This window comes from Manis pentadactyla, chromosome 9, assembly GCF_030020395.1.
Source record: "Manis pentadactyla isolate mManPen7 chromosome 9, mManPen7.hap1, whole genome shotgun sequence".
Classification (NCBI taxonomy): Eukaryota; Metazoa; Chordata; class Mammalia; order Pholidota; family Manidae; genus Manis; species Manis pentadactyla.
Window position 1 is genome coordinate 26,202,600 of NC_080027.1, and position 27,462 is coordinate 26,230,061.

Genomic DNA, 27,462 nt, shown 5'->3' on the forward strand with positions numbered 1-27,462 from the left:
CAGTTAACTGGAATTCTTTCAGAAAAGGTACATAGTTTATTAAACACTTACCAGAAATTAGGTCCAACAGTCCAATCCTAGAGCTTCTAGATATAATTTGTAGGAGACAATATGGAACTCTATGTAAGTCCGTATCAATGATCAACCAGAAATTTATAATGCTAATCATTTAGATTATCATTAGAGAATCATTTCCCAAAGTACATCAGGATTTATTGCTCTTGGCTTTTAAATCTTAACAGGATCTCAAATGGATCTTTCTTATTAAAACAAGTATAGGTACTAATTTGTTTATAAGTATTGATAATCTAACATATATGAGTTATTAGAGATACAGGTCATAGGTATTCCTTAGTATAGTTGCTCTCTTCAGGAGAACTGTAAAAGTATAGTAAAAAATTAGTGATAAAGAATTCATACCTGTTTGAATCACTGACATGACATCTAATGCCTCTGTGGCCTTTTGTAATGGCCTTTTGTAAATTACCTGACTTCTGTAAATATGTCCCATAAATTTAAAATAACTGCAATATATAATCTCTGCACAGTTATGATTAAGTGGCTTGTGGAATCAGAGTGCTTGTGTTTTATAAACAGCACACTATTATATTTGTAACATCACAGTGGTTTTCATTTACATGGAATGTCATTTTCCATTCCTTCACATTCAGTCTGTGTCCTTATATCTGAAGTGACTCTTGTAGGCAGCATATAGATGGATCTTGTGTTTCTTAAATCCATTCATCCCTTCTATGTTTTTTTATCGGAAAATTTAGTCCATTTACATTTAAGGTAATTATTGATAGGTATGTACTTATTGCCATTTTTTGTTAGTTGTTTTCTGGCTGTTTTATAGTTCCTCTGTTCCTTTCTTCACTTCGTTAGTAGTTTGATGACTCTTTGGCGGCATGCTTAGACTCCTTTCTCATTATCTTTGGTGTATCTACTATAGATTTTTATTTTATGGCTACCATGAGGCTTACATGTAACAACTTACATTTACAGAAGTCTATATTGTTAAGTTTGAATGCATTCTCAAGCTCTACGTTTTTACTCTCCCCATTCTGTTTTCCATGTCAATGTTTTACTACTACTTTTGTGTATCCCTTAATTATAGTATTTTTAGTACTTTTGTTCAGACTGGTATATAAGTGGTTAATCTACTACTTTACTGTATATTACCAGTATAACTGAAATTTTTACTTGGATGTGTTACCATGTTTTCAGCTTAAAGTCCCTTTAACATTTCTTAAAAGGTTGGTTTAGTGGTGATGAACTCCTTTACCCTTTGGCTGTATGGAAAATTATTGCTCTGTCAATTCTGAATGATAACTTTGTTGGATAGAGTATCTGTGGCTAGAAGGTTGGTTTTTTGTTTTTTGTTTTTCTCAGCCCTTTGACCATACCATGCCACTCCCTTCTGGCCTGCAGAGTTTCTGCTGAAACCCACTGACAGTCTTATGGATGTTCCCTTTATGTAACGAGTGGTTCTTCTCTTGTGCTCTTAAGATGCTCTCCTTTAATGTGACATTTTCTTTGGGTTCATCTTATTTAGAATTGTCTGTGCTTCCTGGATCTGGAGGTTTATTTTCTCTGGTTAGGAATGCTGTCAGCCCCTTTCTCCACTCCTTCTGGGAGCCCAGTAATTCAAAGGTAGAGTACATTTGGTGCTTTCCCAGAAGTCCCTTAAGCTATTTTCACTTTTTTTTATTCTTCTTTCTTTTTGCTGCTCTAATTGGGCTCCACTGCGAGGTTTCTAGATCGCTGATCCTTCTTGGGATTTATCTAGTCTGTTGTTGAACTCCTCTAATGTATTTTTCAGTTTGGGTATTGTATTCTTCAGCTCAGTGACTTCTGTTTGGTACTTACATTTTCTTTCTCTCTGTTAAAGTTCTCACTGTGTTCATTCTCCCAGCTTCATTATCATTATTTTAAACTTATTATCAAGTAGATTACTTATGTTTCACAGTAAGGTTTTTACCTGAGGTTTGATTTTATTCTCTCATTTGGAACATGTTCTTGTTACTTCATTTTGCTGTACTCTCTGGATTGGTTTATATGCATTAAATGAAAAATCCACCTCTCCCAGTCTTGAAGTAGTGGCTTCCTGTAGCAGATAAATCATCCAAACTTGCCCTGGATTGTGGTTGCCTCTCAAACCTTTGTCATTGTCCCAGTAGCTGAGGGTGTGCCAGTACCTAGCAATGTATCAAAGAGATTATCTCTGTCAGCAGACATTCAGATTCAGGCTGACTGGAAGCCAGACCCTCAGAGCAGCTTTTAAAGTATCAAATATGTTCTGTCTTATGGGACCACAAGCCGAAGCCCTTGTGCCTACACAGAGCTATAGCAAGGCAGAGGGAGAACAAAGATGGTGTTCCCCAGCCTATGGCCCTCGAGCCTACTCCTCATGCTGAAGCTCCAGGACAAGCAAATACATCTCTCATAGAAAGACTGGGAGAATTTCAGTTCTCTGTGCAGTGCTGTAGGGGTGGGAGCTGCCACTGTGTCCCAAGAACACAAGCCCCTCTGGCCACCAGAAGCAGGCAATCAAGGGGACATCCCCATGTGGCAGCTGCAAAACCAGGGCAGCAGATGTGTGAGCGCTCCCCTCCACGGTCTCTGGCAGGGTCTGCGGTTAGCCTTTAGATGTGTGTTTAATTAGAAGTCCGCTCTTAAGACTGTAAACATGATGAGAGTCCTCGAGGCCTCTTTCACTGGAAGGCGGAAGCTCCTACACCTGTCACCTCCTCCTGTGCCCTGAGGGTGGCAGCTTTTTAAAAACTCTTTCTCCATTGTTTATAGTCCTGTGGGACTGGACAGCATTAAGTCCCTCTGAACAGCAGAGCCAGGCAGTGTAGAGGCATCCCCTGGCAGAGCTGCAAAAATCAGGGCATGAGGCAAAGGTACAAGCTTTTTGGGAGATATTGTCAAGCTGGTGCAAGGCAGAGAGCACGCAAAGTCTGTTTTCCTCCTACAGGGCAACTCTGTAGGCCCCAAAAGTGTGCCAGACCAGAAGCCTGCCAATAAGGCCAAAGCTCCTGGACAAATAGGCCTCTTTCTCCGAAAGACTGGGAGTGTGTTGTAGGCTGCCAAGAGCTGTGCTGTTGTTACAGTACCATGGGACCCAGGATTGCAAGCCTCTGGGCCCCAGAGCCAAGTGATCAAGGAGTGTCCCCTGGGCAGTAACTGTAAAAACGGGTACCAGATGTAAGTAAAAGCTCCTCTCCAGGAGAAACTGGCACTTCGGTGCTCACAGAGGGAGAGCATGAAGCTAGTGCCTTCCAACTTTAGCAAAGCAAAGTAAAGCATGACAGGGTGTCCATCAGCCTTTGTCCTATGGAGTATCCCAGCATGCACCTGCAGCTAATGCTTTCAGATTAGAAAGTGAATCTTTTTCACACAAAACCTGGGTACTTTTCAAAAAGCTGCTTCAGAAGTGTTGTGCCCCATGGCGAGAGGGTCCATGCAAACTCTTTAATAGCTGTTTCTCAGTTTGCTGTAGCCCTTTGGGTCTTGTTGATACAAGCCGCATTGGTTTTCAAAGCCAGACATTTTAGGGGTTAACCATCTCAAGTGCAGGTCTTAAAAGCTGGGATGCCCAACGAGGTATGTACCCTGTGCTCCTTAGAAATTCTAGGTTTGTGAATTCTCTCCCAATTGTGGGCGATATGGCAGGGTGGGGGTTAGTGGTGAGATTAGGTCTCAGCTTCCCACCTGCTTCAATGTGGTCTTATTCTCGTTTGCCAGATACAAAGGAGCTGCTCAGTTTTCAGGTCTTTGTAAAGATGAATCATTCCATACGTAGCTGTAGGTTCAGTGTGTCTGGAAGGTGAGTGCAGGATCTTCCTATATTGCCGCCTTGAACTTCCTCTCCCTTTAGAATATAGTGTTACTCAAGTTAATAGTCCCAAATATGTTTTTAAAGTAGTGCAGTCTTTTTGGAGGACCATTTGGCAGTTAAATTTTAAATGCGTTTACCCTTTGACCCTGAAATCCCATTTACTGATGATAGAGATAGTAAAACAAATTTTCAAACAGGACACAGGGACATCCTATGGCAGGACTTTCCACAGTGAAAAACTGGGGAGAAAACAGATCCAATTAAAAATTCACTGAGGACTAAATTATGTAAGCCATACAGTGGAACACTATGCAACGGATGAGCTAAAACTATATAAACTGATAATGGAAAGATCTCCAAGATAAATTTATAAAGAAAAAAAGCAAGTTACAAAATAATGTATGGTCCCATACAGTTATATGTGTATAGATTAATAAATGTATGTATATGTGTACACAGATGCATTAAAAATTTCACATCAAATTTAACCTTGATTTTCTCTGAAGAGAAAAACAGAAGTGGCTGTCTGGGGGTTACAGAAAGGTAGGCTGAAGGCGCAATGTCCCTTTTTCATTCAGTATGATTCTATAAAGTATGAGTTGATTCTGACAAAGATTGTTTTGCTGTCAAATAATATAGATGATAGACTAACAGACAAGAGAGGATTATTAACATTTAGATTTGCTTTCAACTTTTTGGTGTATATAAATACTTACTGCCATAGTTACAGCTGAGGAACGTGAGGCTTAGGAAGTAATTTGCCCAGGTCACACTTAGTTTGTGGCAGAGCTGGGCTGTAAAAGCCTGTGCTTCTAATTAGTTAAATGTTCGTACTGATCACTATTACTTATTTTGGAAAGATAACTAACAATTACTTCACATACGTTACTTGATGATAAATGGCCTTGTGAAATACCAGTTATCACCAGTTTAGAGGAGGAAACCCTGGAGGTGATTTGCTCTCAATCACACATGTGTAAGTGAATTAAACAAATTTTCTGAGTCTAAATGCTAGAACCTTTCTAATTTTTTCACCAAGGAACCACAGCTTAAGAGGTACCATGAAACACTGGAAACAATACAAAGCATGCAGCCAAGGTACTGAAAGAAAACATGACAGAGAGAGAGATAAAAAGAGGATCATTCTTTAGGGGAAACATAGCAGCCGTCAGTCAAAGACATAAACTGTTACATGGAAATAGATCTAGGGACTGACTGTATGTGACTATGGAGAGCAGAACAGGGTCAGAGGGGGAAAGTAACAGGGAAATAGATCCTTATGAAGAAAACTTTCTATTAAACAGATCTTTCTCAAAATGAAATGGACTTCATCAGGTAGTAAACTTCCCATCACGGGAGATTTAAAGAGAGGCTTGGTAACTACCAACCTGAGATCCCACAGAAATTTTTCATGTGGAAGTTTGAACTACATGAGCTAAGATTCTATGGCTTTTACCTAAGAAAGAAACAAATCCTACCATTTGCAACAACATGGATGCATCTGGAGGGTACTAAGCTCAGTGAAATAAGCCAGGCAGAGAAAGACAAGTACCAAATGATTTCCCTCATTTGTGGAGTATAACAACGAAGCAAAACTGAAGGAAGAAAACAGCGGCAGCCTCACAGACTCCAAGATGGGACTAGCGGTTACCAAAGGGGAGGGGTGGGAGGGAAGGCGGGAGAAGGGGATTGAGGGGTATTATGATTGGCACACATGGGGTTGCGGGGATCATGGGGAAGACAGTGTAGCACAGAGAAGACAAGTAGTGACTTTGTGACATCTTACTACACTGATGAACAGTGACTGCAATGGAGTATGGGGGGATTCAATAATATGGGTTAATGTAGTAACAACATTGTTTTTCATGTAAAACCAAAAGAGTGTATATCAATAATACCTTAATAAAAAAATTGTAATAAAAATATTCTATGGCTTTCAGATGTTCTTACAAAGAGTTCTTTTTAAACTATCACACCATTTACATTGGCAGCAAAACAATTGGTAATAAATCAATTTTTCTGATAATATAGTGTTAGTGCATAATCCTACCCATGTTCCTCTCAGTGCACATATTCAGCTTCCACTATTCTGATAGCAATAGATTAAAGCAGACTTCAGATAGGCTCGCCATGGTCCTAGTGAGGTATGTGGGGTCCTTTAGGTGGAGCACCTGTTGCTTCCTTACCTATAGAACTTCCTCCCTGGTAAACCCAGGGGATCGATGAATGCTCTTTCCAGGAGCATCAGTTGATCATTCATGATTCTCACTGCAATGGGACTTTGAGAATGAAAAAAATAGATTTTATTTAATAAATAAGGATAAGGCACAGGAAAAAAAACTAAATAGGTTTTTAAGCAAATGCACATTAAAGCAATGCTTTACATGGTAAGCTATATATAATAGCAGGGGCATCTCTAGTATTTGTAAGCACACAGACATTGGGAAATTGTTTTTTAAGACTATAGACTTAGCAGAAAAAACAAAGATTTTTAATTCTTTCTAGGAGAACAATACATCAAGTTATTCTTAGTAAGCCATTTAGTTCTGCTGTGGAAGAAAAGAGAACAAAGGCTGAATAGCAAACAATGAAGGGAAAGTGCAGAAATCTGAAAGAAAGGTGGAGAATATGCACACAGTGCACAGGGACTCCCCTTTCACATTTGGAGTCTGTCAGCTCTTTTTTGGGGTGCTGCATAAATTCTCTGGGCTCTTCTACAACCCAAGGGAGAGGGGCCTTTCAGAATGACGATACAGCTTTCTGCCAACATGGGAGATGTGAAAGCTTATTCTGACTAAATCTCAAAAGCACAAAGAAATAGGACACTACTGTGGAACAATTTATGCTTGTTAAATAATGCTAACTTTTATTTTCAACCGAAATGGCAAAAAGGTAAATGATACGAAAAAATTGTCTTAATAAAAAATGAATTTCAATATTGGTCATAGGAGTATTGGGACTGTAAAGAAATATACTACAAATGCACATAAATCCAGAGAACTATGAATTACCAGCAATAGTTACAAGTTTTAATCAATGCAAACTTCTGAAAGCATGTCTCTTTGGGAAGTTTTTTAGTCTACACTTAGAGCAGTGCTCCTCACACTTTAACGTGAATGCAAACAAGACTGGAGAGTCTTGTTAAAGCACAGAATTCTAATTCACTAGGTCTTGGGTGGGGTCTGATATCCTGCCTTTCTAACAGGCACCCAGATGATGTCAATGCTCCTGGTTGGCAGACCATAATTTGAGTAGCAATGATTTGGAGTCAAATGCTTATATGAGTATACAGTTCATACTAGAAACCAAATTGCTTTTCAAAACAGTAGGCAGCTTTCCATTTGTAACTTACCTATTAAGATCAACTTGTGTAAGTCTTCTATGAAAATCTGAAGCAGCCACTGAGAAGTTTTTCACAGCGGAAAATAAGGAATCTTTTTTAAGAATAAAAAAAAAATTGAATTAGTAAGGACAAGTGCTTTATATTTCAGAGGTTCATTTTCCTGCCCTCCCGCCATTCCAGGCTGATGTGACTGAATAGATACTGAAACCACTTTTCTACTTATCTTTCTGGGAGATCCATGGAAATTACCAGAAAGTGGAAAAATGGCTAAACTGATTCTTAAGGAAATGACTTTCAAGAGTCCAGGACATAAATAAAAAATGTAACTCAGTTTACCAGAAACCTATTCATTCATTCATTCAATGCTTATTTATTAGGAGAACTACTATATATCAGACACAGACACTGGATACAGCTGTAAATGAGCTATGTTCCTGCAATTATTACAGAATGAAAATAATGCCAATCCTTGTTTTTTTTTAAGTAGTACATTTAAGATCTTGTTTAGAAGCAATCTGTGACCAGCTGATCTATCTAGACTGAGAAGCAAGATCAGGTTCAGTCTAGTCAAACTTTTACAAACTTTCTAAGGAAAGGGATTAGGTTCTCAATATATGCTCCTTATACAACCTACTTATCATTTTTCATCTGTTCTAAACTAGACATGAACATACATTAGTGATTTGCTTCTTGCACTAATCTTGTGATACAGAAGTTACAGAATTCCTTGTACAGATAAAGCACAGCTCCAGACATGGGATTTCTATGCACAGCTGTAATTCATTGTGGTACATTCAGTGTGTAAGTACATGCAATATAAGAAATTGGATCTTTTAGTCCTCGTTTATTCATTAAGCTTTAATTACTGTTGCTGTTTTTCAAAGCATGAATAAATCAATATTATGGAGGCTAAGGGAAAAAAGCTTTGAAGTAATTTTAAATATCAAATGAAGCACAGAAGTCAAGGACTGAAATGTGTCCCTGGGATTTAGTGACACAGATGAATGAAACTTAAGAGCAATTTCACTATAGTAGTAGGAAATAAGACAGTGCAATAGATTGCTCACGGGGAGGTAAAGAACCGGAGACAAGGAATGTAGATTACATAACCATCATTCCTTAAAACGTTTGAAGGACTGTTTTTACCTGGCATTAAATGAAAAATTTTGATTGTGAAGGAAATAGGGCACATCAGGTAGAAGAAATGGTGTTTAAAAGATGGAAAAGATAGGCAAATACTTAATACTGATGCAGAGTTCCCAACAGACATGGGGAGTTGAACACGAGGAAGAGAAGAGCATTAATGGATCAGACCAGGTTCCTAAGAAGGTAAACAGGTGGACCCACTAGCCTTGTATAAAAGTCATTCCACTCTGACTGTGTAGTTTCTCTCTCTTGATTGGACCCTGACTTAGACAAATTGATAAAAGGAAATCAGGGATTTAGGAAAAGAGATGGATCCACAGCACCATGCATAATCATCTTGCTACAGGCTCTGCTTATTTCTCCAGTCCCTTTCCCCATCACTACAGAGATTCCAGTCATGCTGATGTAAACACAACTTCCTAAACCTTCTCTGCTTTATTTCTAGATCTTAGCACCCTCTGCTTGTAACTTTCTGAAGATACTAATTCTTACGTAGTAATGTTCAGAAGCCACTATGACGCTGTGCCCCGTGTGCTCTCTGGGCACCTCTACAACTTGTCCTTTGCGTCTGGCTTCTTCCCCACATGAGATTTTAAGCTCTTTGAGGACAATGTCTGTACCTTAAACATTCTTATATCTCCAGAAAATTACACCATACTTGGTACACAGTAGGCACTGAGCACGTTTATTAATTTTCGTGTATACTAAGGATATGTACTCCTAGAATAATAAAAAATAGTAACAGTAATAATAGGTAACATTATAAGCATTTTCAGTCACCATTGTTTCTATATATTAACTACCTGAACCTCCACAGCAGTCTTGTAAACCTGTTACATTCTTAACTGTACCACTCATAACAAAAGTGACACAAAAGAGAGTTCCGTAACCTTCCCAAGGTCACACAGTGACTAAGTATTAGAGCCAGGATTTGAACCAGGAAACTTCTTAGAGACCCAAACTTCAGTGTTCCTACCCTACACTGTATTTCATCCCTGCATTGCAGGGAATATATGATATGGAACAGCAGCCACAAAATTGTTGGATATAAAAGGAAAAAAATACTTAAAACTACGTAAAAAATACATTTAGTGTAGACAAACACTAAAAGATACATGCAGTAAAAGTACCTACTAATTATATATATATATATATATATATATGTAGTAAAACTGGTGGTTTTCTCGACTTTCCCATCTTTGTGTTATATTGCATTTTTATATTACTGTTCTTCTAAGAGTACAAATATGTTTAAAGGTAGCAATATAGGGGAAATATTTACCAGTTTTTGTAGCACTAAGCAAAATGGATTTAGCCTACCAATATCAGATTAAACCATATTCTTTAATCGATGTTTACAATTTCTTTTCTAGAAGTCAGAATTAGTGAGTGAGACACGGATAAATTCTAGGATGAAACAGCATGCCCTGATGATACGAGGTGATACCTTAAAGCCCCAGATTACAGATTATAAAATATCTGCCCAGCCATTTCTTACCAAATGATACTCCATGGTCTCTTAATTGTTGGTCGTGTTTCTTGGATAAGTTGTAGATACTTGCTGCATAGATTTTCAAAGCTTTTGCATAATCTTGAATATTGAAAGGAATGATTTTAGAGTCTGCAAGTTCATAAACCAGCGCTCCTCGTAATTGTGCCACAGAAAGGTGTTTTTTAAATGTAGGGTCATAAAAATTCTCTACTAATTCAAATGTCTCGTAAATTGTATGGTACACCGGGTAGCTGCTGTACTTATCTGTTTTCTAAAAAAAAAAAACGGGGTGGGGGAGGACTGAATATAGACAGACATTAAATGTTCGAATTACAAAACTCTGTGTAATCATAATGGTTGTAGAAAAAAATACAACCATATGGTACCCTGAGTTTTATCACAACGAAGCAAAAAAGTAGTTAAATAAAACACTACTACCAAATGTTTACCAATTTTAAATTTTACCATTATCCACTTTGTAATTCATATAAATATATATAATGTATCTCTACATAATTCACTCAAATACTGCTTCTTGAAAATTTTTCTTACTGTTTTTCTGATAACCACAATTAAGGAGTACATACTCCAATTGAGTATCAAGCATAGTTTGAAATTAGCAGTTGATTAGGAATGAAAACAAGTGTCTCTATAGCTGAAGGATTATGTGTTTAAGCATCTTCCCTGCCTTCCCAGTATATAACCGCATGCCATTTCAACCTTATCATGCAATTATGGACAATCATTACAAATGTAGTTAACATGGTGGTATTCTGGGTAAATATTTTTTGACTCTGTAGGTCTGCCTCTCCTAACTTTAGTTTTCACCTAACTGTTACTTTGCTATCAGGTTAGCATTCTGCTGCTTTTGGTGTCACTAAAAGGAATCCCTGATTCAGTCTCTCTCCTAATATTCTGCTTTTAATCTGCATTCTTTCTAGGAACTAGATGACTTTATTTGGACGGATGACAGAATATAAAAGTGAATAGGCCTTGAAAGCGATAAAGCACATCTTTTATGTATTAAGTGTAATGAGTAGGAGTATGCCGGTTATTTCATTTACTGGGGGTTACTCTGGGGCTATTTTTGCTTACATCATTGTTCTTAATTTTATTCTGGATAGTCAACTGCGAGGGATATGTTATACAAGCAAGAGGTTGGTATATTGCAATTGTGATTTGAAAATTATTAAAATCTGTGACAAGTCTGAGCTTACTACTGAGATCTTTAGTTTGCTTATCATATAATTCATAACATAGACAAGAAAACATGCTGGCATATTGAGGTACTTGCACATCACCAATGTGTCTGAGTGGCAATGGTACAAACCAGTCACAGTGCAGAACAGAAAAGAGGATCAAGTTAAAAATTAAGAGAAACTTATTTTATTCCCAAGAACCCTGGACTCAGATGACAGGCAGGAGTGAGAATGTAGAGAAGGGCTGTGACAATAAAAGAATCTCAGCCTGGCATTGCTGGTGACTGAAACAAGTTCTCCACCTGCATATTTTCCTCAGGAAAAGTACATCAGTGCCCATACAATTAGCAGAATGAGACTTTCCAACAAAGCCAGCATCAGGAAAGGGATGTGAACTACTTGGTACTGATAACCAGCCAAGTACCCAGCATTATTCTGTCAACAACATTTCAATGAATAACTCTAGCAGTGAAAATTTACAGAATCACCAAATTACTTACTACTCCATCTACAAAGGAACATGATGTCTGTCTGTATCCCTGTAATTCTTCCCACATGCCCATCCAGGGTCTGGTGCCAAAAATTAATTGACCGAATTCCTAACAGAATGAATGTGGATACATACTATGTACCCAAAATAAAAGGGCTTACCCTGTTCTTGGTGTAACGGGCTCTGCCTGAAGCAATACCAAGCCTCTGAAAATAAGCTTCAAAATCACTTCCAGATCCTAGCTTGCTGATTCTAGATACAGATATAAATAAATACATACACAGAGAAGTGCAGAAACAAGTAAACAATATGAAGTTAAGCAGATAAGACAATCCTGTCCCAAGAATAGCAAGGAATTGCATGGCACATTTATAAGATTTAGGAAAAGGTCTACCTCCCCACTTTTCCATCATCTAATGGAAACTGGTGTGATAAACCTATAAATCTGTATTGACTACAGCCAGAGTTAGGCAGTGCCACTAAAGACAGCAGCCTAGTGACTGGGCTCTCTCCTTTATTTTTAGCATTTGTGGTGTTTAGAGGGGAAACAGGTAAGAGGCCCTTGCCCACAGAGAACTATGTAAGAAAACTGCTGTGAGGAAAGTGTACCTCAAATCATAAAGGATCTAAATGTGCCTTATTTCACAAATCTAATTACAATGTATTTCTTTGCATATAATTAAGAAACCACTATATACATAAGTAATGTTATACATATATGCAATATACATATATTATTTATATATATATATATATATAACATAATGACATGGAAGCACTTTCATAATGGTGAGTAAAGCAGAATATGAAATTGCATATGCACTAAGATTATAACTATGTATTTCCAAACTATTAGATATGAAGATTGAGACCTTCAGATTTTTTTAAATACTTTTTCTACTTCAGTATTTTTAATACTATTTTTAATAATAAACTTTCAATATTTTTAGTAAACATTTCTGTTGTTATAATGGAAATGCATCTAAATTTTCACAAGACTTATTTGGAATATGGAATGAAGCTATAAACTGTCACCATGTGCTGGTTTTAGAAATACTATTGCAGGAGAAAACAAATATAAAATAAACTCTAGAAAGTGGCTGTTGAATGAATGAGAATTAAAAAATAAATTAACACTTGTATGAAATCTAAATTGATTACAGGTTGAAGACACAATTTGATAGTTGTTGATAGTGCCTCTAAAAGGAAATAATCCATCCTCTGTGTTTTCCTTCATCATCATCTGAAGTTATTTATTATTGTATTTAGGACACATCTGAATGAAATTTTAGGCAAGAATGCAAAGCGATTTCTAATAATGTGGCAAAATAATTTTGACTGAAAATTTGCAAAACTAGATGTATCTGCTCGCTTATAGGTTAAAAGAGTTGGCTGTTCTGGTTGGTCAGCACATCAGGAAAGCTGCACAGAAGGATCCCTTGGGATTATCTTTTCTCAAACGTGATGAGAGATCTGAGAACTGCATGTCTGGAGAAACAAGAGGCAAGGAGGAATTCATAATTTATCCTATGGTAGAAAAGAGACATACAGGTAATTTACCTAGGAAAATTTTTATTTTCAGGTGAAGGGTCCTTTTCCAACCAGCTTTCATAAAGAGATTTACTCTCAAAACCATCATCAGGACTGGAGATCTGGAAAAACAAGCCATACTAGGAATTCCAAGCAGAAGCAACTAAATTATGCCAATAAAAATCCCATTAGTTAACATCAACTTCTAACTATATGTACATTTGTATATCACGTGCTTTATAGGAAAACATGCTTTCGCAAATGATGAGAAAAAAAATCCAGCCCAAATTCTTGTTCATTTATGATGCCAGCCTATCGATAAATTTGCCATGTACCTAGGATAAAATTTCCTCCTTCTTTTGGTAAATTTTTTAATAGTTGCAGATTTTTAACAAATGTCATCACTTTTAATGTTTGGCATCTTAGGTTTCTTTTAGTGGAAAGTCACTGGGGGAAAACTTGAGATATAATATTTACTTTAGCCAATTGCTTTTGTCTAAGAAGACCTACAAAGAAGCCTCAGAGCATGTGAGGTGAAGATGCGGAGCTTGAAACTGACATGAAGTCCTGGCTTTGTAGGGTGCGTGGGGTGAGGAAGATCTGTTATTTTAGAAAGTCTCCTTATATTTAAACAAAGTTGGAATCTGATGGGCTTTAAAAAAACTATGTAACCTGTGTATTATAAACATATTTTTATTACCCTCTTTAAAGGACACCAACAAACATACTTTTCTTTCTCCACTGGAAGAAAAACCGTGCTATGTAGTGCAAGATCATGGACTGTGGAGTCTAACGTGTCTATTTTAGATCCAGATTATCACACATATTGGCTGAATTTTGTTTGTCAGTCTGATTTATTCAATTATGGACCCAAGGCAGACCCTCCTTGGGCAATTCAGAAATTATGCAATTCTGAAAGCATTACCATCTTGAGTGTATTGCTTGCCCTCTTTGAACCCTATTTTTCTTACCTGTGGAAATGGGGATAATGGTACTGATCTCAACCTAAACACCCTCTTCCCTTACATCTCCGGCCTTTATACAGAGTCGGGCATCACTCCTCATCACACATAGTCCTCAGCTTAAAAACAGTCTCAGCACCCCACAGAGGCCTCCCTACCACGCCAGCATGCTGCCACTGCAGGGATGCTCTGCTCGTTTCCAGCCAATCGCCTGGGTTCTGCTCCTGCCAATGTGCAGTAGCTGAGCTCCTGCTCCAGTGCTCACGTCCTGCTTGGATTGAATCCCCTGCCAAATCCCCTTCATTATCTGGAGTGAATTCATCTTGGGCTAGCGCTAACCAGAACTGTGTCCCTTTGCCCTGAACATCCTAGAACACACCCCTCTGTCTCAGCTATATGCACTGTCAGACATCAGATCAACACCTTTTCCGGCTTCTTGCCTTTGTCAGGCCACTGCCCTTCTCTCTAAGCTCAGCCCTCTCCACCAGGGAGCAATCTGGGGGGGACAGCACAAAGCTTAAATACATGTGCTGAGACGGGGGTCTCCCATCAAGGATTTTTTTTACAGCTTGATGTCAGATGTTTTTAAGGGGCATTCCAGTGAACAGATCAAGGGCATAAGCTACCCAGTATGGTGAGAAGAATGTGATGGGAATGAGGACTCTCATTTGGGAGAACTAGTTTTTAAAGACACTGACGGTGTAAAGGAAAGAGCAAGATTAAGAGAGACTGGAAAATAGTACCTACAGAAAAGTGATAGCTACATCACATTATTGTCTAAGTCGTACCTGCTTAAAAGAAACAGTGCTGATTAAATTCTGAGGGAACTATTTAAATGAAGTGCACAGACATTAAATGATGAGGTCATATAATTTTTAGAGATTCAGAGTACATTAGAGTTTTCAGAGTCCTTCTTATATTCATAATATAAATTTCTGTGTGATGAGTAAGCATGTGGAATTACTTCCATTTTGCTTTTAGGGTTTCTACAGTTCAATCTGAATTATTCATGACACTGACATTGAGTGATCTTTCTAATGAACAAATATGATAATGTATAACCTTATTAAAGATTCTTTACTTTTTCCATCACCAGATTTCTGAACTGCTTGGCCTGTTCGTCAGTTCCCATTACTTATCATCTTTCCGCAAACATCTTGGGGTTAGTTCATATCGAGCTGCCTGCCAGTTGGGCAGTAGGTTCTTTCATAGCTCCCATCTTTTTTAGTATTGTGTCCGCTGCTGAGAATGCCTTCGCCCTTACTTTCACACCCTGCACTATAGCCCAAGCATGAATTATTCTGTCCTTGTCATCTATGCTTCCCAACTTCCCCAGCCACTCCAGGATTTTAGGTCCTCTATTCCACTGTTGTTCTCTGTGGCATATGGTATCCATTATTCTATGGATAATGTGAAATAAATGAATAATTCTTCATTTACAGGTCTGTATTCTCTCTAGACTACAAAGCATTTGGATTCAGTGACCTGGTTGTTTTATCACTGTTTCTGCTAGAATTCATTTTTTAGGGCCTGACACGTAGTAATCACTCAGTAATACTTGTTAAATGAATAAATGAACGAATAGCCAAAGCAATCTTTGAACCCAAGCCTTTTCCATGCCAGCTCACTGTTCTTTCTGCTATATCAAAATGCCTCTGCCAGACAAAATAATATTTCCTATGTGTACAACAGGTACATGATTATAATAAGAACTATTATTAGAAAAAGAGACTAGCAATGCTATCTTTAGATTTAAGTCACATAAATACTGTATTAAAGATTTTGTTCTAGCTTTTTTTTAATAAAAATCAGGTATGTCTGTCACCAGCTTAAAAACAATTAAGAAAAACAAGTGTTACTTATCCATTTATCAGAAAACATTAAGATGGACGTACATACATACCTCTTTTGTCAGTTTATACACCAGTTGGTAAAGAAGGGGTGTACAGTCGACTCTGAGAGTGTAATTGCCTGAAAAATAAAACACGTATTTTATTACCTCCAAGTGAAATTACAATCTATGCTTAACTCTAAATTTATTTTCTAATTACAAACAAGATATAATAGGCTTCAAATAGTCTTCACGAGTGAGAGAGGGTGCAGTACCTTTTGGACAGAAGAAGGTATAGGCAGACCCTGGCTGGTCGAGTAGCAGCTCCCACAGTAACTGTAAGGGTCATTCTTAAGGGGGACTTTGGCAAAGGAAGTGGTAAGGCTACAACATCTTATTCATTCAACAGAGTATATTAAAACAGACTACAGCATTTCAGTAGCTCTTGAGTATGTTCTGACATTTGCCTAGAAATAATTATACAATGAATGCCTAGAGACACAAATTTCACATGTCAGGTTCAAAAGGAAGTCTGTAGCTTCTGCTTACTTCAAATCGTTCCAATACACATAAAGTATTTGTGCATGAAACATTATGTAAAGTATGTCTTCTGAAATATTTTAGCCAGACTCTTTTAATATCTCCATAGAAAGCATGTGGTTAATATTAGGGTTTGAAGCAGTAATCTAAGATAGGCAAATATCAAATATACTAAAGAAATCAGGATTAATATCTTAGTTATGAAGCAATATTCCTTTGAATCATAATGATTTTCTCTGGGGTATAATAGAACCCAGAGGTTTTTTGAGGTATCTCATAGGAAGAGGATAATCTTAACTTACAAGTTGGAATTTACAGACCTAAAAGATGATATACTGCTTAATAACAACCTGAAATAAAAGTTACCTTCTATAGCTGAATCTGAGTTTACATAAGCAATGCTTCTCTCCTGGAGTATTTTTGTGTTCTCCTGTATAGTTGAAGTAAAGCTGTTACTTAATTCACAGTATTTGCAGTTGTGAAATATAAACAAAGTAAGTTAATTTTGTATGAAAGTGGTCTACAAATACCTTTATGAATCAAATACCCATGCCTGTGATCATAACTTCTGAGAAAATACTGATAATGGGTTAACAACAGTAATGCAATTAAAATTGAAAAACTAGTACAATGCTGTAGCTACTATTTACAGCAATATCAGGGAGCCCTGCACCAGAATTTGAAACAGTGGACCCCACCCCAGATCTACGGAGTCAGGTTGCCAAACATATGGCCTGGAAATCTGCATTGTCTAAAAGTTATTCCTAGCAATCCTCAGATACACTGACTTTGAGATCCATGGAGATCAGATATCCAAGTAAGTGTATTATTTTCAAAGTGATGACAAAAAGAACAGAAAAAGGAGAGGAGGACAGAGAAAATACTAGAGTAGAAAAGGAAGGACATCAGGACAGACAAGTCTGTCTCTCACACACACATCCAAGAAAGACAAAGTGGAGAAAGACTCGTGTCACACACAGATGGGAGTATGGTACACAGTGCTTTACATTTCCCTCTCTCTCCACTTGCTACCTTACAAGAACACGCTACAATAAAAATATGTAAAGCTGTGAAGGGTCACAGTACTAATGAAGACTGTTGCCTGCACTTGCCCACACAGGCTGGACGACAGCTGCCCCTGCTCTAGATGAAGATAGAGTTGGGGTCTCCATTATAACAGATTTACAGTGGAAATAAAGATTCTTTAACTATATTTAAAGAGGGCAAGAATGCTGCTGAGTATGATGAAGAATCTGGAAACATGCTGAAACTGTCTTTTTCAATTTATTTATATTAATGCAAAGCAAATTTATCATTTTATATCTTAGATTTCTTTGCTCTTTATCTCAAACTGCTAAAATTATAGAGACATACTTATATATATGTATTCAAAAGAAATTACATGTCTCAAAGTAAGTGACCTTAATGAATGAAATTTGGTTCAACTAAATTAATGTTGACTTCCAAAATGTGTATTCATAATACCAATGTATTAATACAACTCTGCAATATAAATAGAAGCAAAGGATACCTGATATCAGACAAGTAACTATATGTGATTTTGCCCCCATATTTACTTGATTCATATTAAGTTAAAGAAAGAAAAAGTGAGTCAGGAGGAAAGCTTTTTAAAAACAAGACACATGATAAGAAGTATATGACATGCTTTAAAGTGATTCTATAAAATCTGGACTTATAAAAGATAAATAGAGAATGCTGGAGGAGATTAAGTGCTTCTTTAGTGCCCCCCTGACTTTATAAAAATGTATGAGCTTACCTTGTATATTAAAGAACTTAGTTACTCGACAAAGAGGCTAAGGACAGAAGATAAGAGAAGGGGCCTAAGAGAGACACTTAAAGCATTAAGAACCAGTGACAAATGAAAATCAATCATACATCATGAAAAAAATACATCTCTGAAACTGTAAAGTTAAGACAACTTACTAAAATAATTCAGTTAACAAAATTATCATTCTCAACAATAACGCATTTATTTTTTATGAATGGTAAAATATATCTATGATCTCAATTTTATATGAACTCTGTAAATGTGAAATTAAAATCAAAAAGTACAGTCATCGTAAAAGAACATCATGTTTTCTTAGGAAATTTCCAAGGAAACTTCAAAAACTTGAAAATTAACCCCCAAGGATCTATATCAGTTTTTATATAATTCACTTGTCAGAAACAGCTTACTAGTTTTCATCATTTTCTGAGCTTACAGATCGTATTTTTCACAAAGCAAATACAAATAGAAAACATTGTATTTTGACAATGATGAATGAATTCATAGTCCAGTAATTAAGAGGGTATTCTGTTTTGCCACCCTGATGTGAAAGTAAAAACAAACTATGTCTTAAATTCTTTTGAGTCTTTCTCCAAATTAAAACCGTGTTAGGGAATAGTATCTACTTATGATCATCCTGAGATACATACTGTTTGTTCCCTGTGGACCAAAAAAGACAACAAGTACCTTCTCTGTCTTATTTACCTCAGCCCATTCTGTGGAACCCAGAAGTCCAAATTCTTCTGCATCCCAGCTAGCAAAAATGATAGTTCTTCTAGGTCTCCAGCCTGTAATAATTGTTAATATACACAGTTAAGTACACATGCCCAAAAAAAATAAAGGAAAATTAAATGAGTCACTTTTTGTCATCAACTACCAAAGAAATACTATTTACCTCTACTCTTTAGTTTTCCAAAACTCTGGACAATTTCTTGCAAAACAGCGGTCCCACTAGTTGGGTCAATAGCTCCAAACACCCAGGAGTCCCGGTGACCTCCCAGAATAACATACCTGTCTGGGAAAGAATGTGTTCAGAAGGACTACACCTCTGCATTATAAATCGTTGTAATTTATGCTTTTAAAATTAAACTTCCTCTTGGTTGAATTCCCTCCACAGAAAAAATAAACAGTAGAAGTCTCTGCTATAAATAGAGTCTTCTTTAGAGCTGTACAACTGTTTTCAAATTTAGTTTCAATTTCTTATCAGCCAGCAAAAAAAGACAATCTGTTGTTGGCTAAAATTTATTTTCTCATACTTTTTTAATCTTTAAAAAAAAAAATTTAAAAATTCACTGACTCACCAGGTTCCACAGATCCTCTGATAGTTCCAATTACATTGTAAATCCTTGTAATTTTATTGGTGTTATAAACATGCATTCTAACCTTCCTAGGATTTCAAAGGGAATAAATTACTTCACATAGAGCATTCTGTCTTAACAGTTTTCTTCCCAGTGTTATTATGAAAAATATCAAAGGTACAGAAAACTGTACAATAGGAAAATGAATTTCCATATATCCATCACCTGAATTTGATCATTGTTAATATAGTTGAGCCATTTAAAAGTTGCAGACATCATGACATTTTATTTCTAAGTACTTAAACATACACCTTAAAGTCAAATTTTAAAAAATCAATGTCAGTATTTTATATTCCACCTCCCACATAGCTATATTGTTGATATTTAAAATACTGTACTATTCAAAATGTCTTGGGTATTTATTCTAAAATTTTTCAATATGCCATATTAATTACAAAAATAAGGTGGACAGCCCATTATGTATTAAGGGACAAACAAGCATACTTTTAAATGTGTCTGTGTATTTTACAGTAATTCCTGCTACTCAGTAACTCAAACACTATTGAAGTAGCATGTTGGTACATTGTTAAAGAGCTGGCTGAGTGCTGCTGAAAAGAAACAAGATAAATTCTATTGTAAAATGGGAATTTGGGAAGCACCTGCTAAAATGTACAAGAAACCTATATAATGAAACTTGTCCAGGTCATCACCGTTGATTCTGATTTGGGCCAGACTTTGAAATATTCATTTGTGAATTGCAGTTAACAAAATCAGAATCCAAGGGAAAATACAATCAAGCTCAGGAAAAAAAAAAATGCTATTCACATTTTTTGAATCCAAAATGACATGGGAAAATGTTGATCCTCTTTTCACAAGGAAAAAATTCAGTCTTTATGGGGGTCAGGGAATCGCAACAGCTTTTAATTTGTGGTTATTTTTTTCATGGAAGAGCCAACAAGCTGTCAATCCTGCACATTGTTAAGAACAGATTCTGGTTTTTCCCTCCAAAAATACATTATGCTTCTGAATGTATATTTAATACATGTGCAGTATTCAACAAAAAGTACCTTTAGGGGGAAACTGATCAATGGATGTTTCTACATTTTAAGACATTAAGGTGAAGGATTTATTTTTGCGATTGAGAGAAAAACATTAATAGCAAAAAAGCAGAAACATTTTTTAGTAGCATGTCTTTCTAAAAACATAAGCCTAAGATCAATTAGTAAGAAACCAAAGTTCATTTGTTATGTGACTAATGTAACAAATAAGGAAAGAAAAAAAGTTATTTTAACTTAAACATGAAAATAAACATAGGCTATTTGCTCAGTCTCAAAGAAGCTCATCCGCATCTTTAATCCCTGTGTCTTTCTCATTTTCAGTATCACTGCCTTCAGAAGTCCCTAAAAGAATAGCTAGCTGTTTCTCTATTAACACTTCAAACTTATCATGTTCAAAACTGAATTGTAGAATGTACGCTCCACATGACAGGGATCTTAGCCTGTTTTGTTTGCTGCTGAATCCCCAGTACCCAGGAAGGTATCTGGGTTACAGTACATGCTCAATAAATATTTATGTGAAATGAATGAACACACTTCATTTATGAAATGAAGGAAAAATTGAGAAACCCAGCTCACGTATCAAAAGCACCTCTGCCTATCAGTCTTTAACTAGCCTACTTTACAACTTTATAAGGACAGAAGTTACCTTGCGGAAACATGAAAGGAATGCAGGTAATTCATGTTCCCTGAGACATACGATCTGTCTGGTGAATGTTCAATTGACTTCACTCCCCCAGTGTGGAAGAAATCAGTTTTTCTGCTATTAAATACATTCATTTCAGCATTCTTGGTCTTTTTCTTTTTGTATGATCTTCGGATTCTTCCTTGAACCAATTTTAACCCCTTTTTGATTCCTTTAAAGTCATGAATTAAAATTGTGACACAAGTTCATTTTATACTTGTATAAGAATCATGGTCTACTGTATAAAAAAAATCATCCTTTATCATTTCTGGAAATCCCACTGAGATGTACAATGGACTCATCTCAGAAAACCAGGCATGGGCAGCTTAAACCTGGACATGTCTTCTTTTGGTTAGGGTAAGTCCCAAACAGCAATAAAATTTTAACTTTGCTGATTCTCAGTATCTCTCTATATTTTTTCCTAATTTTGTGTTTTGTTTATTTTTCTAGTTTGCTTATGGCAGAATTAATCCCCACTGGTGGCAGCAACAGTTAGGAATTTTATGTCTTGACATTTGGCAATCTCTGTTAAGTGGGTAATAGATTATCAAGATCCCTTTGGGATGAGAAATGACAGAAACCTGGTTTTGGCAATTTTTTTGTGTAGTTGTCCATTTTGAGCTCAAATCAACTAAGAATTTTGTACCCACAGTGAAGCTTTTTGGTATCTATAACAGGGAATTTTTGTTTCTGAATTTACTCTTCAACTGTGACAGAAATGGTAGAATTGAAGCTATGTTGTCTGTTTTCTCTGTTCTCTTCTGCTTGTAAATCAGAAAGGCCTTTATCTTTCAGGGTATGTATGGTTTTCTTACCTCTGGAGGGTATTAGTAAATTAGATAATACATTTTCTTATATTAAAGGAATTTATAATAATGATAATGGTAAATGTTTTGGTCGTTACAGTAGTTATATGCTTACCCATTTCAATTCATCTAACTTACCCACACAGTTAAGTCATCAATAATATTGGTTCCTTTCTTTTCTTTTATTCCCTCCTGTAAGTTAACCTAGTGTTTCCCATGTATACAGCACTTTGAAAGCTATTTGAAAAACTGTTTTAAATCTTTATGTGAAATGGGAGATTAAAACGTTAAACCTATAACTCAAATGCAGTCATTTCTGAGACTTTATGAAGCAAATATTGTGACATTACTATTGAAAGAAGAAATTGATACAACATTCTGTAAGTACTTATTAAGTGATATAAAATGATCAAATGCTTTGAAAAATTAGAAAAAGATAAGCAAAATATACTTGGCAGAACAGTCATCTTGATAGTTTTCCATTAAACATAAAAGTTTTCCAGACTATTAATTAAAATTACCTGACATGCCCCATAAAGCCAGGCCCGATATTGTAATCCACATTAAGGCCTCCCTTCCAGCTCTCATCTGGCGGAGCAATTCCTCCCATATGCCTGTCCAGAGAAAATTAAAACAACAGAAAAAGTCTGAGTGTTGCAGTTTCTTAGGGGAAACAAACTTTAATGATGAGATAGTTCATTCACATTTTTATCACATATTTATTGAACATTTACTAAGTGCCAGATACTGTCACAATTCCCTTCCTTCGTGAAACTTGTAATTTAGGGAGAGAGTCTTAACTGAGATTAATAAGTGAAATATTTCATGTTAGTGAAAGAGCTAAGGAGGGAAAAAAAAACACAATAGTGAGGGAACATGGGAAGCATCAGCCTCTGTATTGACTTTAATTATGTAAGGAAGCATTATGCCCAAGAAATCCTGAAAAGAGGAAATTCATGACTGTGTTAAGGAGAAGCAATGAACCGCTAGAGAAGCTGCTGATATAGAAAGCACTCAAAGCAATTATTATACTGTACTGGTACAGACATTTAAAAAATAGAAGTTTGTGGAGATGTGTAAAGGAACACGTTATAGAATGCAACAGCAAACATTATTTGAATGTTTACTCCATTCCGGCTACCTTAAATGATTCCATAGATCTATCCACTTCTCATAATAACCCTATTAGGGATAAACTATTACTGCTCTCATTTTACAGATAAGGAAATCGAACTAGAGAAAGATTAAGTAACTGGTCCAAGTTCACACACCTAGTAAGTGGTGGGCATTATCATTTTCAAAATGCAGGTTAAGTACAAATATCAAATGAATAACTAAGAAAGTCCAACTACTTAGAAATCTCAAATCATTACTTTAATTTTTGGACATACTTTGGCACTTGAGACTTTGGTTTGTAGTAATGTTTTCTTACTATTTCTTAGTCACTAAACTGACTGCCCTTCTCTTCTAGAATAAAAAGCTGTACTCTGTTATTTCTACTTAGGACCTATTTTTGATACCAGCCTTTACTTTTTTAAACTCTTTTTCCTACTTTATTTTTATATTTTAAGATATTTTTTATTGAGGTATAATTGACATAACATTATGTTGGTTTCAGGTATGACAAGAACTGACTTTTAACATAACTAGGTTACATTGGTTTTAGATGAGAAAATGGACACATTCGTGCAAAATATCTTAATCACATATCCAATGAGAAAACTCTACCGTAATACTATTTCCGCATCATTATATCCAATGGGATGTACAGGGATTTTAGGAATTCCCACACCTTCTTCAACATCAAGTCTAAAGGTGTACTCTGCAAAAATCAGTTGCATAAAATGAAAACAATTAGAACCTAAGCAAGGCATATAAAGGAATTTTTTTCTTACTATTGCAGATTTGCTATATACCCTTGAAATTATGTCAGAATTTAAAGTTCCCCATGAGTCAATCAATGATTGTTTCATCTAATACAGCCTATTTAATTCAATAGTAAGAAATTAAATCATTTAGCATAAAATCAATTATAGGGATTATAGATTCCCAGGTTTGTTTCGATACTTCACAAAGTTCTCTTGAATTCTACAAGAATATTTTATTGCCTCAGAATATCTTGAATCTTAGAGAAGCTTCAATTAACCAGTTGTCTAGAAAAGGTGTCCCAGAATCTGAAACTAGACATGACTGGAAAAGGGTGGAATTTAGGGGATGGTGGAACTAGAGGATAAAGATCTTACTCAAAACTAGCACACTAGTCCCTCTTTGAAGGAAGCTGGGAAGGTATTGTCAGGCTTAAAACCTCCCTGGGATTTTGGCTTTCAGGGAAAATGAAGTTGTGGCACACGAAAGCATCGATCTTAGAAAAAAGGAAGGATTCAAACAAACAACTTCAGATTCCACTTTAAGAAGCCAGAAAAAGAAGAGCAAATAAGGCAAAAAATGAGCAGAAGAAAGGACATAATAAAGATCACAGCAGAAATCTAAAAAATAAGAAATAGAAAAATGGTAAGGATTACCAATGAAACCCAAAACAGGTTCTCTGACATCAATAAAATGGACAGATCTCTAGCAAGACAGTTCAGGAAAAAAAAACAGAAAAAAGAAAAGAAACATAAATTGCCAATGTCAGGAATAATGAGACTTATCACTCCAATTCCTGCAGACTGAAAAAAAAGAAGAAACTATTATGAACAACTCTATCCAATAAAACTTAGATAACTGGACAAAATCCTTGAAAGATACAAATTACCAAAAATCACTCAAGAATAAATGGATAACCTAAAGAGCTATATTACTAAAAGAAATTAAATTTTTAATTTAAAATATTCCTACCAACAGAACTTCAGACCCAAATGGATTTGCTAGGGAATTTTACCAAACGTTTGCAGACAAAAATTAAATCCATACTATATAAACTCTTACAGAAAAATAAAGATGAAATGGGTCCCAACTCATTATTTCTCTGATACCAAACTGAGACAAACATATTACAAGAAAATAAATCTATAGGCTGATGATATTCCTTATGACTAAAGACAGACATATTCTTAACAAAATTTTAGCACAAATCCAACAATATAACCACAATACATACGAGGAAAATACACTGCAACCAAGTAGTTTATCCCAGGATGACAGTATTTTAACACTAAAAAGCTGTCAGTGTAATTCAACAAAAATAGATAACAGATCATCTCAAAAGATGCAGTAAAAGCACTTGACAAAATCCACTGTACATTCCTAGATAAATGTGCTATGATAAAAACTCTTAGCACATTAGGACAGAAGTGAGTGAACTCCCTCAATCTGATGAGAAGAATCTATCAAAACTGCAGCTACTATTCTACTTAACAGAGAAAGACTGAACGGTGTTCTCCTTGAGGCAGGAACAAGGTTAGGATTTCCTCTCTAACACCCTTTTTCTAAAAATGTGCTAGTCAGTACAACAAGTCAAGAAAAAGAAATAAAAGGCATCTAGACTGGAAATAAAGAAACAAAACTGTGTCTTTACTTGCAGATGACATAATCATCTATGTAAAAACTCTGAGAGGATCCACAAAAACCTAACAGAACTAATTAGTGAGTTTAACATGCTTACAGGATACAAGATCAATGTATTTCTTCTAGAAACAGAATAGTATTTCAAACTACTGGCAATAAACAATAGGAAACTGCAATTTAAAATGTAATTAAAAATAACATAAAACTATGAAATGCATTTGAATAAATGTGAAAAAAGCTGTGCATGCACTGGGTTGTGTGTGGGGGTGGGGGGTGGAACTTTGATACTTTGGGTGAATGTAATAACCACAATGTTGCTCATATGAAACCTTTATAAGATTGTATATCAATGATACCTTAATTTTAAAAATTATATATATATACACACACATACACACACACACACATATATATATATAAAAGAAAAAAGATGTGCATGATCTGGACAGTGAAACTATAAACATGTTGAGAGACATTAAAGAATAAGTAAGTACAAAGCTGCACCATGTTCAAGGATCAAAAGAGTTAATATTTTTTAAGATGTCAGTTCTCTTCAAACTGACCTATAGATTTTAATTATAGTCTCAAACTACCAGGAGGTCTTTTGTTGTAAGTCGTAAGCTGGTTCTAAAATTCACATGGAAAGGACTTGGAATAGCCACAGAACTTTGAGAAAGAATTGTAACTCAGAGGCTTACATCTCTACTAGAATGTAAAGTAAAAAGATTGACTATACTGTTAGCTACTAGCTCACTCACTCACTGCTGCCAAATGTAAAATGGTACAACCACTTTGGAAAACAATTTGAAATTTTCTTTAAAAAATATTCATACATCATATTACCCAGTCATTCCATGTCTGTGTATTTTTCCAAAAGAAATAAAAGCATATGTACATACACATATGTACATACAAAAACAACTGTTTTTGGCAGCTTTATGTACAATAAATAGCCCCAAAGCTGAAAACAACCCAAACGTCTATCAGTGTGTAAATGAATAAATAAGCTGTAGTGTATCCACTTGATGGGATACTACCAGCAAAAAAAAAAAAGGAATGAACTATTTGACCCAGACATCATACAGGTGGATCTCAAAATAATTATACTGACTCAAAACAGATCAGTGGTTGCCTAGGGATTAACAAGGAAGGGGCAGGAAGGCTTGGGGAGAAAGAAAACAAAGAGATGAGAGGAAATTGTTTTGGATAATGGGTATGTTCACTATCTTGAGTGTAGAGGCAGTGACAGAGGTGTCAAAAGTTCTCACACTTTACATATTTAATAACCCCAAAAAACTCACTGGATTTTTACAAATACAAATGTATGATCTAGAGAAGGATAAAATCACTAGGCGATTCAGAAACCTAAGTTCTATTTTGGTCAGAGAATCTTACTTTGGGTATGTGGGTACAAGTTCTGTGTTTCTAATCTTCTACTATACTAAAAATAGAGGGAATCCAATTGACCCTTTTCTCGCCATGTCTACACCTCATAAAAATTTTAAAATAACACAAGGGAAACGTTTTTTTTTTTCAATTCTAGCAATAATCAGAAATATTATAATGGCACACAATTTTAATGTTATTCTGTAGATGCTTCATCTTATGCCTTCCATAAGAGGAAATAGTATTTTTGCTAAAAAGGGTGAACCGTAACAGGCTCCCCTATTACCTTTAGCTGGATAGCCTGGAGTGAGTGGGTCACCAGCACCATTCAAATTTAACACATTCCCTCTCTGGGCTGCAGTGCCAGGAAGGTTCCACCCTTTGGGATATGGCTGCACCTCAGGGGCAAAGTAGTCAGCTGGATCTGAGTACAAGATGATGCCTATGGCGCCGGCTGACATGGCATTTTTAACCTGCAGAGGAATGTGTAATCCATAATGTAGAAATGACAAATGACTGACTGACTCATTGAAAAGACAGTCAATTTAATAATGTAGGGAAA

General features: G+C 36.0%; 1 protein-coding gene across 6 annotated transcripts in view; it reads right to left on the reverse strand.

Moving 5' to 3' along the window:
• NAALAD2 (N-acetylated alpha-linked acidic dipeptidase 2) overlaps positions 1 to 27,462 on the reverse strand; it is a 56,846-nt gene that overhangs the window by 9,701 nt on the left and 19,683 nt on the right. For 5 of the 6 annotated variants that reach the window (XM_057507143.1, XM_057507142.1, XM_057507140.1 and 2 more), the window contains exons 6-18: positions 27,187 to 27,373; positions 23,736 to 23,829; positions 22,529 to 22,621; positions 19,465 to 19,550; positions 19,059 to 19,178; positions 18,869 to 18,951; positions 16,744 to 16,807; positions 15,910 to 15,977; positions 13,075 to 13,166; positions 11,676 to 11,766; positions 9,832 to 10,096; positions 7,197 to 7,278; positions 6,031 to 6,123 (exon numbers count right to left, since the gene is read on the reverse strand). In XM_057507143.1, coding sequence (XP_057363126.1) covers positions 6,031 to 6,123; positions 7,197 to 7,278; positions 9,832 to 10,096; positions 11,676 to 11,766; positions 13,075 to 13,166; positions 15,910 to 15,977; positions 16,744 to 16,807; positions 18,869 to 18,951; positions 19,059 to 19,178; positions 19,465 to 19,550; positions 22,529 to 22,621; positions 23,736 to 23,829; positions 27,187 to 27,373 — 1,418 coding nt within the window. The remainder of the gene's footprint in view (positions 1 to 6,030; positions 6,124 to 7,196; positions 7,279 to 9,831; positions 10,097 to 11,675; positions 11,767 to 13,074; positions 13,167 to 15,909; positions 15,978 to 16,743; positions 16,808 to 18,868; positions 18,952 to 19,058; positions 19,179 to 19,464; positions 19,551 to 22,528; positions 22,622 to 23,735; positions 23,830 to 27,186; positions 27,374 to 27,462) is intronic. The other variant, XM_057507141.1, reaches the window with a different exon arrangement.